The sequence below is a fragment of the Tympanuchus pallidicinctus genome, unplaced genomic scaffold, assembly GCF_026119805.1.
Source record: "Tympanuchus pallidicinctus isolate F22 unplaced genomic scaffold, pur_lepc_1.0 scaffold15, whole genome shotgun sequence".
NCBI classification, from domain to species: Eukaryota; Metazoa; Chordata; class Aves; order Galliformes; family Phasianidae; genus Tympanuchus; species Tympanuchus pallidicinctus.
The window spans coordinates 23,644,009-23,662,642 of NW_026294669.1; the positions used below are offsets into that span (position 1 = coordinate 23,644,009).

The following is an 18,634-nucleotide window of genomic DNA, read 5'->3' on the forward strand; positions in this document are numbered from 1 at the left end:
GATTTACTTAAAAGAAAAACATTACATATAAAACATTAAAACACATGAGTTGATGTGGAAGATGAAAAGATGAGGAAAGTTCTTGGAAAAAAAATAAAAAGAACTACAACAACACCTTTTACATTAAGATTCCTTGCAGATAGACAAAAGCTAAAAAAAAAAAAAAAAAAAAAAAAAAAAAAAAGCCACAGCGTGTAGCCCATGTGCAAGCAATCCTGATCTGTAATCAGTTTTGTTGTATGGAACATGTTTAGCAGGGAGTATCAGTCTAAAAGAAAGGGGAGGAAAAAAGAAGAAAAAAAATACTTGAAGAAAAAACACCAAAAGAATTATTAAATTAATGACATTACCTCGGTGATTGGTTGCCCTTGTGATGTTAAGTCCAGTTCTTGCGGTCTTGTCACCTTATCAATATCCAAAGAGTCCATGCTGGAAGCTGCAGAAGTTACGCTGGAACGGGAGGAGTTACTGATTGAGCGCACCTCAGCATCACTCACTGTGCCAGCAGATGCTGTCCTCCTGTGCTGGGCATTAACTACTGGTTTGGCATCTTCTGCTACAGACTGCTGGGCTGCCTCATCCATGCTCAAAGAAGCTTTCTCTAATTGTGCAGTGATGTCATCCAAAGAAACGTTGGCATGTGATGGTTTAGTAACCTTACCAGATGAAGAGGATAATCCTTTCATACTGCCATGCTTAGTAGAAGGACGGCTACTAGGTGGTTTCTGAACTTTGGATTCTGTGGCAAGGCGTTTCACTGCAGTATTATTTGCTGAATGAGACCCAATGCTGCTGAGTTCCTGCTCTATGGAGCAGAGATCAGCCATGAGTGCATCTAGATCCACAGTCTCCCCCTGATTCAGAGCTTCTGCAATGAAGAAGAGTTTTTAGTATGAGCAAGGTTGCTTTATTTCTCTAAGCAGCTCTTCATTTTACGTTACTGAATTTAATAGCTGAAAGACAAGGGCCAAGGAAGCTGTATTTTCCCATCTACATTGCAAAACCTGTCCTCACTGATAAACACTAAGTTTATTTGCACTAGTATTCTTGACTGGTCTAAAAGAAAAAAAATATATATATAGGGTAAATATACTTTCTGATAGGAGAAACTCGTGAATTTTTAGTTACATTTGAAAGGTTGAAACTGCTCTGCTGTAAACAGAATTTAAAAATGTATACATCATGCTTCAGCTTCTCAATGAAATGTGTTTTGCTAGGCAAATGTGACATTACTTTAAAAACAAAAACAAAAAACCAACCCACGACACTAAAAAAATACTATACACACACTTAAACTCTAAATTACAAGCTTCCTGTATTACAACTTATTACAATACATATTAATTCCTTTTTTTCACGAGACCAGATCCCAGTACAAGTTTTCTTTATAAATATCGGACTACAACTCTTAGATACCAGGTGCTATAAAAGACAAGGTTGGAGAACATTCAAAGTTCTCTGCCATAAGAAAGCAAGGCTGTTATCAAACACATTCTCACTTCTAGCTACAGTGTATTTTAACATTCTTTGAAACCATTTCAGAATGTTCTCATTTATGGTTAAACTTTTTTTTTTTTTTTTTTCCTAAAATAATACTTTAGAAGGTAAATAAGTCAACGAACCATTCAAATTGTACATGGAGAAACGATATGAGAAGTTGGCAAGGTTGGTTTCTTGATGGAGAGGTGATCTCTTCACTGGTGCCACAGGCTTGTCTGAATCCAAACTCTGAAAAAGATAAGAAAAGGTGGAGAATATAATTTGACAAAGAAATCCTCAAGGTTGATGAAAATAAATTTTCTCTATAACCATTTGATATGCTCCTGGCATATCAAAAGCGTGGTTGTTTGGCTTTTTTTTCCAGGATTTTGACTAAAAAACATGTCACTACATCACAAAGACTTAGCTGCAGAAAAGATATTAATCTTTCTTGTTACTGATTTAAAAGGGAACAAATTCTGAATGCATGTTTCAGCTGTGTTTCAAAATGAGCTAATACGTAACACAGCTGATTTATCCATAACAACTACTCTGCAGAGAGTTGTGCAGGAGTTAAACACATGCAAACTGTGACACCCTAAGAAATGCGTCCTTTGATTATGAGCATATCTGTGGTATAAGCACAGAAAAGCGCTCAATGGAGAACTCCTTTTTTATAAAAAAGATTTTTAATTACTAAATTTAGGTATTTTTCTCATAAGTCTTTTCTGTGAAAAATATGGTGAAAGTGACCCCCTCCCAAATATGGTAGTGTTTTGAAAAAAATATATATGCAAAAACAAAAAAACAACAAACAAAAAAACAACCAACCAAACAAAAAAAACCCAACAAAACATCTAGTAAGGGATTAAAAAAAACAACACACAAAACAAAACATGAAATCAAAAGACAATTAACGGACATAGAACTTTGCAGTTAATCAGCAGCAGTAAGAAGCAAGCAGTAGGGCACTATGATCCAATGGGTAAAACCAAAAGTTGCATGACACCTGCAGAGTGAGAAGTGCTATGTGGTGAATCTAGCTCCTGGCGTTGCTTGACAGGCCTGCAGAGGGTGTGAATAAAAGCAACACTTCTAATAATAAAGCTTTCCCAAATACACGTTTGTCTAAAAGAAGAGCATCTTCTAGCACAAAAAGTTTTAAGTTTTTTATCCACACTTTTTTTATTTTCTGTGTCCTTGCTTAAGGAAGGCAGTCATCAGTTAATGATCATAAGGCAGTGATCCAGAACTATTTTCTATTATGTGGAAAAAACAGCTCTAGTGGAGTTTATATATCATTCCATACAGAACTGTTGAAAAATATCAGATTAAAACCCTACAGGCAGCAAAGAAAATTTGAAACAAAGCAGACACATTAGAGATCATTCCTTTCAACTGAGCCAAGAGATTGCCTGCAAAGCAAACATATTCTGGATAAAAACATCTAAAGTATGTTTTATTAAATTTAAGAACAATTATGTTAGTACACAGGGTTGTGGATTCCCCTTCACGGGAGCATTCAAGGCCCAGCAAGATGGGGCTGTGAGCAACCTGGGCTAGAGGGAGGTATCCCTGCCTATAGCAGGGCATTGGAACTAGATGATCTTAAAGGTTCCTTCCAACCCAAACCATTGTATGATTCTATCCTTTGAAATAACTGGGATATACTCTTACTATGTAGATCACTCCAAATATAATGCCTCCTATTTATTTCCATGAAAGTAAAGAGCACAATAGCACTATTTGATCAAGTAAATTCTTGGCTACTGAACACTGTTTTTCAACACAGTCACCACTCTTAGCTGTGCATTTTTAAGGTTTTTTTTTTTTGTTTTTTTTTTTTTTTGTTTTTTGTTGTTGTTGTTGTTGTTGTTGTTGTTTTAACCAGCAACCAACAGAAACCTGCATGCTGTGCTTGTAAAAATCTCCTCAGCTGTCTGGAACATCACTTATTTTTCACGTCATTTACATCACTGCTGAAATGCAGCCCCCACTGCCTCACTGCACACACATCCACTGCTTGGTCTCCATAAACATTCAGCAAAAATGGACAAATGTCAATGGATGCCATTTTTTCCTGCATGGAAGAGTTCAACAACACACCTTTGTTTCATACGCACTTCCATGTCAGACACCATTTTGTAAGGTTGCCATCTGCTACACAACAACAAAATGTAACTGAATACTGGTGGGAAGGTTCAACCCGACCACCATACTACCAACATCCACCTCTGACATTGTGGACCAACATAATGAAATAGGAGGCATTAGTTTCGGAATAGCCCTTCTATTATTAGAGGACAATCTCCATAATTAATAATGCAAAATTTCATTTTTGGAAGCTGCTGAGAACTGAAACAGCACTAAAAGACTAGTTCTGGAAAATGAGAATACTTACTTCATTGAACAGGGTAACCAGACACCAATTGCTAATGCAGACACTGCTCACATGTGTTGAAAATTTCATGGTTGCATTTTATAATGCTTTTACTAGGCAAAGGGTTAAAAAGGGCAAAGTGAATTCAAATTATCTCAAAGGCATCTTAACAATTTCATATCTTTTAACAAAGAATTCCTGTCTGGAAAGGAATCTAGGTCTTACTTTCAATCTTCCCAAAACAAATACACAGAAGTAGAAAATTTGAAAAAGAAGTTACAAGTTCAAGGAACTTGGGGACAAAATTCTTCCACTGTTTTCAGAGTGCTGCTGATAAACAGCAACAAATGCTAAAACTACACCAGACCGCTCTTTGGAGCTCATTAAATTTAATCACGCCCCTTTACTGGGTCTTCAGCTGAATCAAGACATAACTATTTACCAAACAAGCAATCTGAGACACAACAGACTGCATTAACTTGTTTATACAAAATATTATGAGGTTATTCAAAGTTCTGGGGGAAATGTCACTTCTCAGTAGTTACAAAAGACAGAAGTTCAACTGAATGGCTTAACTGTAGACTGTGTTGCATAGCAGTACATAAGTGAGAAACAGCTTTTAAGCATTCTGCATGGATTAGGACGCAAATTCAGGTATCAGCAGAAAGTCTGTTTATTAAATGTTCAGCTGCTAGCCCTAAGTAAGACACACATATTTGGAAGTTACTCATATTTGCTGAAGTGAAACCAAGAACAAAAATCTAATACTAATTACCAATTGTGCTCCTACATGAAGATCCCCATTAGAGGCAATCTGAAGGCATAGGGTCTTTGAAAGGACTCTCACCATTAAAAATCTTTCACAGGGAGTTAAAGACAATAAGAATTATGATATTTAGACTTATTACAGGTTATCTTCTATTCATTTGAAAAGGTAGGATTCCTTATTGCCCCATTTTCCCGTATTTTAAAAGGCCATCTGCATTTAGAACTTGCAGATAGTCCTTTAAACCAAAGATAACATGCATGAGACTGAATCTGAAATGTTCTGTTGTATGATTAACTCCATTTTATGTCAGTCTTCTCATAAGATGAAGATTCTTCCTTTTCCCCCAAGCATACAGTAAAGAAGTGATGAGAGAAGCCTCTTCCCATCTAGCTTATTGAAACTCGGAGCATCACATCATTACTTAAAATCTATACAAAGAATGAGAAAATGAATTATACCTGTTCAGGAGAGCCAGCACACATGGCTGGAAAAAGCAAAGCAGGAGATCACAGAGAAATGGACTTTTATCTTGGAACTCTGTCATACCGTGCAAAAAGTAAGATTTGCTTGAGAAGAAAAGAAAAAGCACTAAAAAAAATGCCAAAAGGTGTCCTGTTAGCTGCCACTCTGATGCTGGAAAAGCACTCTGGAATAATGGCCCTCTAGAGTGTATCAGGTGACCTTAGCACATCATCATTGACATCATTCACACTTTCTTGTTCCTTACTGCTGTTCAGGTGCAACAAATAGATTCAATTACATTGCCACTAGACAATGCCCAACTGTGTGTTTGGAGATACAGCCTAGCACAAGCCAGATGAAGCGCGTGTTTCTCTATGTACATGAGGACAAAAGATCAATTCCATAGTTTTCCAAATGGATTGTACCCTTCGGGTGTGGTATAACTATCAGGTTGTGAAAAACAAATTTAACAACTTGGAAATGGGGAAAATAAGTTAATTCAGCACTCTTTTAAGAACACTGAGTTGGTCATATGCTACATCTAGTCTTGCTCCAAGTGGTAGTGCTAATGAACTGAGAAGAGAGGCATCTTCTATCCTCACACAATAAAACAGCTAAGGATATATACTTGACCCTGACAAAGCACCACAGCTAAAACTCATAATTCATACTCACCTGAAGTGTTCAAAAAGATCCTCGTTAAGGTTAAAGTAGTTAGCTTTCAAATGAAAATAAACATGTGATAATTATTTATAATTATTCTATGACATGACTGAAACCTCCCCAACCTGTGTGAGTTTGTCCAGTTCTCCTAGCCAGGCCCCAAACATCTTGTCCAGATCCTGATCTTCCTTATCACTGTCTTCTTCTGCACCATGGTCAAGCTCTTCATCTGATAATTGCTCCATCTGAAAAAAAAGAAAAAAAAAGAAAAAAAAAGAGTAATACTCAAACTGTATCTGTGTCCAAGAAAGCTGCTATACTCCCGAAAAAACATTCTGAAGTCAAGGCATGTTTGCCATAAGCTCTACAGAAATTGCACATTCACACTAAGTTGATGATAGTGCTCACTTCTGAGAAGTAAGCATGAAAGTTGCAATAGATAACTAGCCATTCTTACATTCCACTTCATGTCAGAATAATGGAAAAAAAAAAAAAAAAAAAAAGATGAAGAACAAAGTCCAGAATACTTAATACAACAGCTAACCTTATAGAATGCCTCCAGGGACAGGGCATCCATGACCTCCCTGGACAGCCTGTTTCAGTGTGTCATCACCCCCTGAGTGAAAGACTTCCTCCTAATATCTAACCTAAATCTCCCGTCTCAGTTAAAAACCATTCCCCCTTGTCCTATCACTATCAATCCCTGCAAACAATCGTTCCTTCTCCAGTTTGCATACTCCCTTTAAGTACTGGAAGGCCACAGTGAGGCCTCCCTGGAGCCTTCTTTCTCCAAGAATTCTCTTCAACTTTGCACATGTATTCTTTGCCAGCTATTATCAGCAAAGTCTACAGACTTTACATTAAAAAAATTTGACTCTGTTACGAAGAATTCAGCTGACCTACAGGAAGTGCAATCCCACTACGCAACAAATAGCTGACTTTACACATCTGTAAACAGAAATGCTTAAGCAAGCTACAGAGAATATGAGCAATCAAGTTGTTTAAATCTTGGACACTCTCCAGATCACTTCAGTGATAGTGCACAATTTCCATCCGACCGAGAAACCCCTCACCTATTAACAAATGGTCACCATCACAGCCAGCTGACTCTCCTTTATTTAACAAGGCTGAGTGACCAAAATAGACTTAACATTCTCCAAAATTTGTTAAAAAAGCCTCTCTACCCCAAACACATCCTCCAAGCCCCTCCTACTGGGTTAAGACACACACACCTTGCTTGGTATATCCACACTTTTAAACTCGGGATTTGTTCATTACAAGAATTTAGAGATATTTTAACATACTCTGAGAGAAAATGATATAGGTAGCAATTCAGGAGTGATTAGGCACACACACACACACACACACACACACACACACACACACAAAAAAAAAAAAAAAAAAAAAAAGAGTAAACGCTTGCAATACTATATAGAACACTCAAAGAGATGTGAGCAGACCATTCAAAGAAAAACCCCAACAAACCATAGATTGCAGTGTCTCTTGATATGGTCAACCCATGGACAGCATGGAAATTTGCTATACAGGCTTTCAAATGCACCACTTTAAATTTTGTAAACTTAGAAGCAATGTTTTAAGTGCTAGTCCTCAGGAAGACAAATGTAGATCTGAAAGACATCACTGTACTGCAGAGTTGAACTGATGACAGAGATTACCAAAGACTACAAAAGTGTTCTCTGTTCAATCAGCTTTAGACTATTTATAGCAGTAGTTCATGCAAAAAAAGACCTCCATGATTTAAAACAATCTTTACTTCTATTCCTGTATTATTTATATTTCACTTCACCTTAGTAATCAGGCAACAGAAGACCAGAGGCAACCTACTACTCTGAGGGAAGCAGAAGACAGAGCCTTCCACATGTACAAGATACTGCCATCCAGGTGCTCTAGATAAAGCAGCTTCAAACTCCTACTGAAATTTTACTTTTGTGGGAGAAAAGAATGCAGGACCTTATCTTAAAGGGGCAATAATATAGACAGGCTTGAGCAGTGGACCCAGGAGAATCACAGAGTTGTATGGGGTGGAAGGGACCTCTAGAGATCATTGAGTCCAAGCCCCTAATTCATGTAACAATTGTGTTACACGAAGGAAGAGAAAAAAAATGCTGTGTTCATCAGCATGACATTTTTTTTTTCTGTGTTAGGGAGTGTTGCAGCTCAAAGAAAGTAGAACTGTCAATACATCAGACTTGCTCTTCTTTACTCCATGACACTAGATCAGTTTGTAATTTCACAACACAGAGAAGGCTCTTTCACAGTCATGCCCTCAACAGAAACAGAAGCACATCTTTGTTAAATTGAAAGAATTTTCCCAATACCCATTCACATATTGTCCTCAGCTTAATTTTAAAAATGCCAAGCAACCAGGTTTCTTCGTTGGAAAGATTCACTCCATCCACCACAAGCCCTCCCTGGGCTTAGCATTTTCTAATCATGCTTTTTATTTGCATTTAATCCTCTACATTTACCAAGTCTTTCACACTAAAACATTCTCTTTTCCTCTCGGAATCTTCTAAACATTACTTAACTAAGCTATCCACATTGCAATCTTAAATCTTTTCTTGTAAATCAAGTCCTTTACCCTTTCCCAAAAATAAAATTGCAAGTTTCTTCAGGTAAGGTGCTCAGATGCAAACATGACAAGCCTGTCTGGAAGCTACTATACCCTGTTCTAGAAGTATTGTGCTGTTGATGCAGCAAGAGAATGCTCCACTGCTCCCCAATATCACAGCAACCACAGCAGCAACAGGTTTAGTGAACAAAGCTGCTTTGCATAAGCATCACTTGAGACAACTTTCTTTAACTCAAAATTAAACAATTCTGCCAAGTACAAAATTTTGCTCCTGGGTTGTGGCAATCCCTATTATCAATAAAGGCTGGGGGATGAAAAGATTGCATGCAGTCCTGCCAAAAATCTCGAAGGACTGTAGACTGCAAGCTGGACATGATCCAGCAATGCGTCCTCACGACCCTGGAAGCCAACTATATCCCAGGCTGAATCAAAAGCATGGCCAATAGGTCGAGGAAGGTGATCCTGCTCCTCTCTACTCTGCACAGGTAAAGCCTCACCTGGAGTACTGCATCCAGATGTGGAGTCCTCAGTAGAGGAGACATAGACCTGTTGGAGTGCATCCAGAAGAGAGCCACAAAAATCATCCCAGGGATGGAACACCTTTCCCCCTGCCCCCCGTCCTGTGAGAACAATCTGAGAGAGCTCTTCAGAGGACAGTCTGAAGGAGCTTTTCAGACTGGAGAAGAAAAGCCTCCAGGAAAACCTGATAGCCGCCTTCCAGTATCTTAAGTGGGAGATGTAAGAAAGGAAGGGACAGACTCTTTAGCAGGGTCCGTGGTGACAGGACAAGGAGAAATGGTTTCAAACTTAAAGAGGGGAGATTTAGATTGGATATATGAGAAAAGCTTTCATTTTTTTCTTATGATAGGGGTAGTGAAGCACTGGAACAGGTTGCCCAGAGATGTGGTGGGTACCCCATATGTGGAGGAGCTCGAGCTCAGGCTGGATGGAGCTCTGAACAATTTGATCTAACTGCAGATGTCTCTGCTTATTGCAGAGGGGTGGGACTAGACCTTTAAAGGTCTCTTCAAACTCAGACAATTCCATGATTCTATGAATATTTAAGCTAGCATAGCATGGCATACTGCAGTGAAGCTGCAAAACAGATTAAATTCACCTTCTGACTCTTATTTCTCCCCACACTTATTCTGAAACTATTCAGTATTTCAGGCACTCCCGGAAAGGGACAAAAGTTCTTCTGAAAAATCTACAAGTGATACTGAAATCCAAAAAATATTGATATGCTCATATAATCAGGCAGCATACTTTCACCAAGATCACACCAGTTTCTATGCCTTTTAAGTCAGGCGTAGACGTACTTCCACCACCACCACCTGACCACTCAAAGGCTCTGCTCTATAATGTTACCCCAAAACCCTCTCCATATACAGAACTGGAGACAGAGAGGGATATTTTCTACCTAACCTTCTGCAAAACAAACAGAAGCTGGATTTTCACATCCCTTGAAAGCTTTATTAGCCCCTAGGCTTTTATGAGGACCAGAAGTATTGTAGATTCAAGCCAAAACACTTTATACTTAAGGTGATGTGGTAAATAAACTACAGCAACTGTTCTCATTTGAGAATATATCATTTCTCAGTGTCTAACTATACTTGATGTTAGGAATTTTTATGTGAAGGTTAAGGGAAGCTATTAAAAATGTGCCTTAGGAAACACGGCTATAAACTTGTGAATCAAACAGATACTGTGATATAAAACAGACAGAGCTCAATATTTACATGCATTCTACACAGCACAGCTAGCTTTTCCTTCTTCAAGCTGTTTATGACACTCTACAGTTAGATGGAATTTGTTCTGCAGTGCATTTACTCTATGACACTGTTCATAATTCATCCTTTCAGGATGAGAGGAGTTTGCCGGTTTCTTTCCACAACTCAAATCTTCAGAAATAGTTAGTAATAAGAACATTCTCAATTTCCTATAAGTTGTTCCTTTTGCTATATTAACTTGGCATTAGAGACACTGCTTCAGTTCCAGTTACTCTGAAGACAGAATTAGCCACCTAAAGAAAACTTTTACAAGCAAAGTACTGTTGTGTCAGCAAGCCTGGCACTAAATCCTGTAGTATTTGCCAGCTCCCTGTAGTCCCCACCCAAGCTTTCTAACGTCAGCTGCATATCCTCTAAGTCTGTCAATGTTTGCTTGCAAAAGGCACACAGAGGACAGTGTCTCACTTAAGAAATGGCAAATATTAACTTGCTAGTCCTCTAAAATGAATCTCTTCACACAAGCTCCACTAGCGAATTAAACTGATGAATTAAGGCAGAGGAGATAAAACACTGAGCTAAGACTTTCTGAGCTTTCCAGTAACAGAACTAGAAACAGTAACAACTCAAAACCAGTGCACATCCCAATCAAAATTAAGAAGTTCAAACTTTTCCTGTTTAGAGAAATCTTCACACTGTTGTTGAGCACAGCATACTTAGGTCATACTTCAGCAAACTAGGACCTTTCTAAGGCTATGACATTTTCTTCTATAACAAGAAAGGACAACAGCAGACGTTTAAATGTTTCTTTTTTCTTTCTTTCTTTCTGTCTTTTTTTTTTTTTTTCTTCAAGAACTCATTTGGAACCAAGTTAATCTAAGAAATAGAAAACAGAAGCCAGTTACAGTTCTAAAGCACTTGCAGGTTAGTAGAATTTAAGTAGCTCATAATTCTATTTAGCTCATACTGGGAGAAATGACAAAGTACTTTTAAGATTTAAGCCATTTTTCAGCACTTTTGTCCTATTAATTTCAAGCACCTGTCAAAACAGAATTTAATGGAAATGAGCAGCTTTGAGGTTTCATTTGAGCAATCCGTAATACAGAACAATGTTTTGAATGCGCCCACTGAAATTTCAGTCAAATGCTCATCTGTGCTTGACTCCTCAATGGCAGCTCAGCAGTAAAACGAACTGAACAGACTCAGTAGGACAAAGCACTCAAGTCAGAGAAAGCAAAACAAAGGCTCGTTGCCCATGTGTCATTTGTACAACAAGGTTCTAACCTGTTCTCTCACATAATACCCTGTTATGATTCTAGTTGCACCCCAAATATGACACAACAAGGCTCTTTAAAGAGATTCTGACATTCAAAATTGTTGGCTATTTCCTCCCCTAAACATATTCAGTGACTAAACTTGGTGCTCAAACACTTACACAGTAACCATCATGGGAAATTCTCAAAACTCTGTCCTTGAACTGGGGCACTTGATGGCAGAGACAACTTCAATTTGACCCTGCTTCTGGAGTGAAACAGCACTGACAGCTTTCCAGATCTCTTATTCTTCCAAGAACCCTTGCCAAGCAACAATTCAAGAAAGATTTTTTCTAAAGGCGTACACAAATTCTGACCTTAAGCATTTTTCTATTTCTACCTTAGTAAGATCCATCTAAACCAGTTACAATAAAATGACTCCTGGATGTCTGCTTCTCTTCAGCACTAACGCTCTGTCAACCCTCATTGGTTTTGTTTTGCTGTCATAACAAATTGGATAGGACTAACCTGAATGAGAATAACCAACGCATTAATGAGATTACGTTAAGCTGCAAATATCAGGTGCCCTTTCAAGGAACATTTTTCATTGCAGCACTTTGACTCTCATTTTTCCAGAACATCAACTGTAACATATGAAGACATCACAGACTGTAAAAATCCTTAGCTTTCAGTCTTTAACCCCTCATGAAAAGGGCTTCTTAGCATGTCATTTTAGGACACCTATAAAAATGAGGTCTCAACATGGTGTAGCCTTCCACACACAAGTAAGGCTTCCTGCACTGAAGTGTGATCTATGTATTATCTTGTTATCCAGTCTGGAGTGCATCAGTCGGCTTGATCCGTTTGAAACGTTATTTAAAAAGGCAGATCCATAATCTGTGGTAAATCCCCTCGTTTCCAAAACAGTTCATTAGGTTTGATCACCTTTGAAAGCACAAGGCCCAGTACTCCAGTGTTATTTATGAGAAGGCAATGAGACTCTCAGTAGAAGCCAACAGTTGCAAAGTTGCAACATTTAAACATAACACTATGTTAAATACACAGTAAAGTAAAAAATTATCACTCGTTTAGAAAAAAAAGCTTTTTAGAATTTTTTCTTATGCAATCTGTCAATTTTGTATGCTGAGATGAACACAAGATGATGCAATATAAAAACAAAACAAAACAAAACAAACAAACAAAAAAATCCACAAGCCCACACGTAAGGCAACATGAAAAGCCCACAAACAATGTTTCAGACGTACCCTTCTGACATTTGTGCAACCAGACACCACTGCAGAATTCCAAAGCTAAACTGCTACTATCAGAAAGCAACACCAAGAAGTTCTGAAAGTATTTCCAGTATCTTTCTCTGAGGCCCTGTACTGAAGATTTGCACTTCAACACTGCAGTTCTTACCTTAAACCTACCCAGCCCAAGACAATAGTTAAGTTTCATTACATTAACAGGACTTCCTTTAATAAAAGCACTTTGCATTGAAATAAGTCATTGTGGGGAAAAAAAAAAAGGAAAAAAACATCAGAGAATTTGTGCGTGCCACACTTACTCAATGATGGAAACATTAAAAAAAAAAAAAAAACAACAAAAAAACCAGAAAAAAACACCAGAATTGCAAACACTACTGGAAAAGCCAATGTCCTTAAAGGCTCAAAATTGTGTCTATTCACTGAACTTCTAGAAGCAGCATAACACACATTTTGTGCTAACAATGCTAAGTATATTCAAGGAAAACTGGTAGCATAAAACTCCAATATTTAAACCAACTCTCTTCCATGCAACTGATGTTTTCTCCTCCACCCTTTCTTATTATTCATGAACAACTTTGTACAAGCTTATGCTTGTTACTGAATTAAGGATTTGCTTCTTCAAGGCAACTATGGAATTTGGTTAAAAAAAAAAAAAATCTACTCAAGGGATAAACAATACACAAATGGTCAAAACACCATCTGAATAACCAACTGAACTTCTGCCTTTTGAAAACCTAGTCTCCTGAACACAGGGAACTACACAGAACATACAAGGATATTTTCAGAAGTTAGAGCTCTGTGTCCACTTGTGACCATGCCAGCATCCACTACCCGTTTAAGTTACACATGACAGAAAACCACTGTAACGCACCACACAAGAAAGATTCTAGCAGGTTTTTTACCCATAACACTCATTTGTCTGACTGCTTAAAGAAAATGTAAAATGTAGCTTGAGGGGTTACTTGTAGAGGAGTAAATGAATTTGATAGACAACTGCAAAACAACCAAAACACATATTCACAGTTCTCCACATTTCCTTGAAGTTACAGTAAACAACAAAAGGCGGTTTGAGCAAACAAGTTATTTCTTTCATATTGATCCTCTGCTCGCATGACAAAGAAAAAATCCTCATGCCCTTCAGTTAAAAAGAAAAATGTATATATATTTATATATAGAGAGAATTCTTATGCCATAATTGACACTAACGTTTCTCCTTTGATTTTAATACTGAATCAATAAGCAAGTGATGAACTGTAGATCACGCATTTTAGTATTTCCATGTTTCCTCTCAAGACTCTTAATTTCCTCTTAACACTTCCTCTTAAAGCATTCTGAAATCTATTACTCTCAGGGGAAAAAATTAAAAAGGAGGAAAGAAAAGATCTGGAACAAGATTAGAAGTTATGGGAAGTTCTCTGTGTATAATCCAATGTCCTATAAACCAGCTTAAATCAAGAGTAATCTAGATGAAAACCTGAACAGGAGTTCTTAGGTTCAAACATCACAGGTACAGGCTGGATATATCCCAATGCTCTTATATCAGAGACATTCCAACAGCTCTCAAATTGCAACGCTGAGGTAGAAAATGTCAGCTAAAAAAATCAAATTCAAGACATCCCAAATAAAAGTCTTGTACTATGGAAAGGCCTCTTTCAACATAGTATTTTGAGCTGATGTTTTTCTTTTTTATTTTTTCAAACCATGCTTCAGGCAATAGTTTTCTAGGCTTGTACTCAACACAATATGCTGAAAACACATGGAATGTCTGATGAAAGAAAAACCTTTAGCCACTTCAGTAAAAATAGAAAGACCTTAACAGTCAGTAAGTTTGTATGCTTCTGAAATTGCTCAGGCAGTAATTCTGTCAAAATTCTGTATTTGTTTAATGCATCGAGACAACATACACTGTTACGGTTTAAAAATCATTTCTGTGAGCTCTTTTTACCGGTTAAACAACAAATTATTTCTGCAAAGTAGCTTTGAAATGAAAAAAGTAAGAGCTATACCTTGCACTTACAAAGAGGCTCACGTAATCAGAAGCACTGTGGTGACCCCCTAAGGTCCCTGGCAGCCATCTCTACCTGTCTCCGTATAAGATCCAGAAAGAAATAGTTGCATTTAATCACATCAATAGTCACAAGAATCTATTTCAGTAGTTTGTTACTGGATTATAAGGGAATGTGACAATCTCTGACCCAAGTTTATCTGTTTCCAGCTCATCCCTTTTCCCTGACTCATCAATAATGTTTTCATTAAATTAATCAACATGATCTGCCACAACTCTGTTCACTTGTCCTGTCAAATTCAACTTCTCCCCAACTGCTGAACAGGGGAGTCAGCATTACTTCAGGAAACTATTTCATTCCTTACTTATTTATTAAAATAGTTAGTAGCAATTTGAAGACAGAAATGTCTGCACTGAGTTTTCAGTAATGCATGGGGTTCACCTTTAATCTGTCCTTCAAAATTAAAATGTGGCTTTGCAGTTCAGCAAAAAATCATCATCTTCAAACATAGGAAGTCAAGACCAAAACACAAGATGCGTAACACTTCACCATTCAAGGAAATTGGGATAGGAAAGACAGCACTAGGCAACGTGCATTAAAAAAAAAAAAAAAAAAAAAAAAAAAAAAAAGGTCTAAAAAGCAATATGCATTTTGAACTTACTTCATTTCCAACTTTTTTACTTGACCAGGCAGTTAGCCTGAGAAGTGGAACTCCACTAAATCTGAAAACCAGGCATCCTTACTGCAAGGCCTTATTCTCAGCTTTAACTGGGAGGCACAAAACAGCATGCAAGTGTCCCTCCTTTACCCACCAATGTGAGTAATGTGTAAGAAAGTCTCTGAAAAGAAATCCTCACGACTGGAAGTGCATGTTTTGCATTGCAGATGGGTTGAAATTTCAATAAACAATCAATTAAAAACTGCTGAAAGTAACAGTCAATCAAGCATACACAGCACGACTTCTAGCCCTACTCCTAAAATTAAGCACATGTCTGTACAAGAACTTGGCTTTGCCTCCAGCTGTTTGTGTTTAAGCCCGGTCAAATAATAACTTTTTCAGTAAGCCCTTAAAAAATATTTTTCTTTACATTAACTATCAGTTTGGAATACAAATATTTGTGCAACACAACACAACTTTAATAAAGAGTTTCTAAGATTCATTTAACAACTGTCTGAATAAGCAACTGGAACAAGAGAAGTCTTAATCAGATATCAGACATCAAAGCAAACTGTCTCAGTGTTCTTGGAATCCCCCAAAATACATCAGTGCTGTATACAGTAAACAGAAATTTTCTAAACAGCACAAGGTGTTCACGCTAGAGTTGTAGCACCCTTCAGATTATAACAGCCTGTTCAACTATCCCAGAGATTTGAACTACAAAAACACCAAACGTACCATAGTTGCTCCCTAATTTTCTTTAGATTCAGAACCAAAAGTTTCAATTAAAGCAGTCAGTCTGTTGAGCAGGAATAAGAAATCACAGCACTCTTCACAGACAAAATGACAGAAAATAAGTTCTTTCTGGCTAATGGTATCAAGGAATAAAAACAATTTTTCACATGCACACCCACTGCAACTACTGATTCCTTTTGTATTTAATCAAAGTTTTAATCAATTTAATCAAACATTCTCTCTCTAACTTTAGTTTACTCTGTCACCCACCGATTTCCTGAAATAAACTAAGTGAAGATCCTAGCATGTTTACTTCATCATTACTCTCTATTTCCAACAAACAGGAAATTCCCCTAATGTGCCACAGCAAGAACACCTATAAAATATCCACCCCACCCTTTCTTTGCTTGATAGCTACAAGAGAGAGGTAAAACACGAAGTGGATCAGGTAGAAGTCCACCCTGTATTCCACGTGATTAGTTTCTCATTAAGACTGTAGTACTTTTAGTTTTACATATAATATATATATATATTATATATATTATATAATATAGATAGATAGATCATACAACATGAAATTTAAAATTAGCCTCCATAAAGTGCCCTCCTATACACCAAAATACACTTAGAAGATGCTTCTTCTTGATAGGGGACAAGCCAAAATTGCTGAAAAGTCTACTGAATAATTTATCTAATTGCATCTGAAATCTGCTCTGCATAGAAAGCACACAATAAAACCTTTATTTCCTCCAATACGTTTCAGTGCCCGTCTCACATTTAGCCAAACAAGCATTGCTTTAAAAAGACAGGGCTTCATCCATCACTGTGCCCCATTTCCAGAACCAAGATTTCAGCCAGAGAACCCAAATGGCATTAAGTTCTGTATAAGGAGCATACTAGATAACAGAAAATTCTTTACAAAGACAGTTGTAAAAAGCTGCATAGAGAGAAATCATGTATACAAAAGTCACGTCTGCTAAAAATACTGTTCCAAATAACACAAAGAAACCTAGGTGTTATCCAAAAGAACGTAATTCATTGCCAGCTGCAGGAGCCAACATCTTCATATTACCAGTTTTTAAAATTTTAAATACGGAAATAAAATGAGGTTATGCAAGCCAGGAAAATGTATAGCTTTGAATCTGTATTGGAAGTACAGCCTGCCTTCATTAGGCACAGCTATGCATTTAAAAACATACATTAGTTCCCATTTCCCAGAGTCTTCTGTATGCAGTTAATTGCAGCACACTTATAGCATCTCTTCCAATTCAGTTTTAACTTTGACACCTGACACCCAAAAAGAAATAATAAATATTAACAAGCTGACGTACAAACAGAGAAGCAATACTAAGCCTTACACAACAACGTTAACAGGAGCATAAGGCTGCAATCTCTAGGAGAATAAATCTGCATAATTCATCTTTGTAGGAAGTAGACAGAAATGCATTTTGCCTTGTAAGTGAAACAAAGTATCTCAGAGTAGCTGCAGCCTTGTCAAAAAAGGCTCCATCGTTAAGCTAAGCTTTATTATGCATTTCAAGAAGATACAAATTCAGGTTTTAAGTCGTGGTTAGTTACATACTTGACTCCAACAAAGATATACTTCGAATACAACCGTGACAGTATTTCCAGAAGGCAGAAATACATAACCAAGTCACCTGGTCTTAAAGGTTTCCAAATAAATGACAAAATTTAAGTTAGTAAATAGTCATTAAGAAGCGTCTTTCTTCCCCACTGAAATTCCATAAGCAACTCACAACAACTTATGCTATTCCACTCGAGCTTTTCTTCCAGAACCTTCCTCAAAGTCCACAACAATGCACTTCCTAAATCTTGCAGACCCTTGATCTTCTGCAGGTATACTGACAGCAACAATGTTTTCATCAGAAAAAAAGAGATGCTAAAGGTTGCTGAAGCCTCTACAGTAAGTAAGAATTGACCAAGCAAAAATAGTTCAGGTGCTGCCTCTACGAGGTGATTCAAGTCTATACTGACTAGAAATGAGAAAAGCCCTGTGACATTTCTTGACAATTTGATCTGAGGGACAGAGCTAGAATGGACTACAGCTAAGCAACTGGTGACAGCAAGCATCACTTCACCAAGGGCAAATCATTCCTGACAAATCTGGTGGAAATTTACAACAAATTTAGATGTCTGAACTTCTATGGGAGCTTTCCAAGCACTTAACGATTCAAGTGAGAACACAAGCCTTTCATATTTTTGTAGACAATTATCAGCAAGCCTACAGCAGGCACGTTGGAAGAATGAAGAAAAAAGGCAGTTTCCAATTTTCAATTTACAGATAAGAGCCATGTTAAAGAACACAAAGCAAACTTGGCATTGTTTGGAAAAACAGTTCAAGGAGAACTGCTCGCATCCATAACTGCATCTTCAGAAACATCCTGCATGTAACAACAGAACATAAAATGCAACATGCATGGTATTTTGCATAAACAGTTTAAGAATTCTGTTTTGCTATAAAGGCAATATTTCCACACATACTATTTGCAACAGTCCAAACAATTCTTCAAGAAGTCTAACAGCTGGTAGTTCTGCTGTGTGCTATTTGGCCTTCTCTTTCTTCAAGAGCTGCTGAAGTTAAACGAATTAGAAGAAAAAAAGAATATATCAAAACCAACCA

General features: G+C 37.4%; 1 protein-coding gene and 1 long non-coding RNA gene across 7 annotated transcripts in view; both read right to left on the reverse strand.

Moving 5' to 3' along the window:
* The window catches only part of LOC128076716 (uncharacterized), a 496,481-nt gene that overhangs the window by 46,694 nt on the left and 431,153 nt on the right, over positions 1-18,634 (reverse strand). The gene's annotated exons all lie outside the window — the stretch shown is intronic.
* RAPH1 (Ras association (RalGDS/AF-6) and pleckstrin homology domains 1) overlaps positions 1-18,634 on the reverse strand; it is an 81,326-nt gene that overhangs the window by 40,950 nt on the left and 21,742 nt on the right. For 4 of the 5 annotated variants that reach the window (XM_052674680.1, XM_052674681.1, XM_052674679.1 and 1 more), the window contains exons 2-4: positions 5,879-5,998; positions 1,623-1,728; positions 351-868 (exon numbers count right to left, since the gene is read on the reverse strand). In XM_052674680.1, the coding sequence (XP_052530640.1) occupies positions 351-868; positions 1,623-1,728; positions 5,879-5,998 (744 nt within the window). Of the gene's footprint in view, positions 1-350; positions 869-1,622; positions 1,729-3,880; positions 3,965-5,878; positions 5,999-18,634 lie in introns of those variants that run through there. The other variant, XM_052674682.1, reaches the window with a different exon arrangement.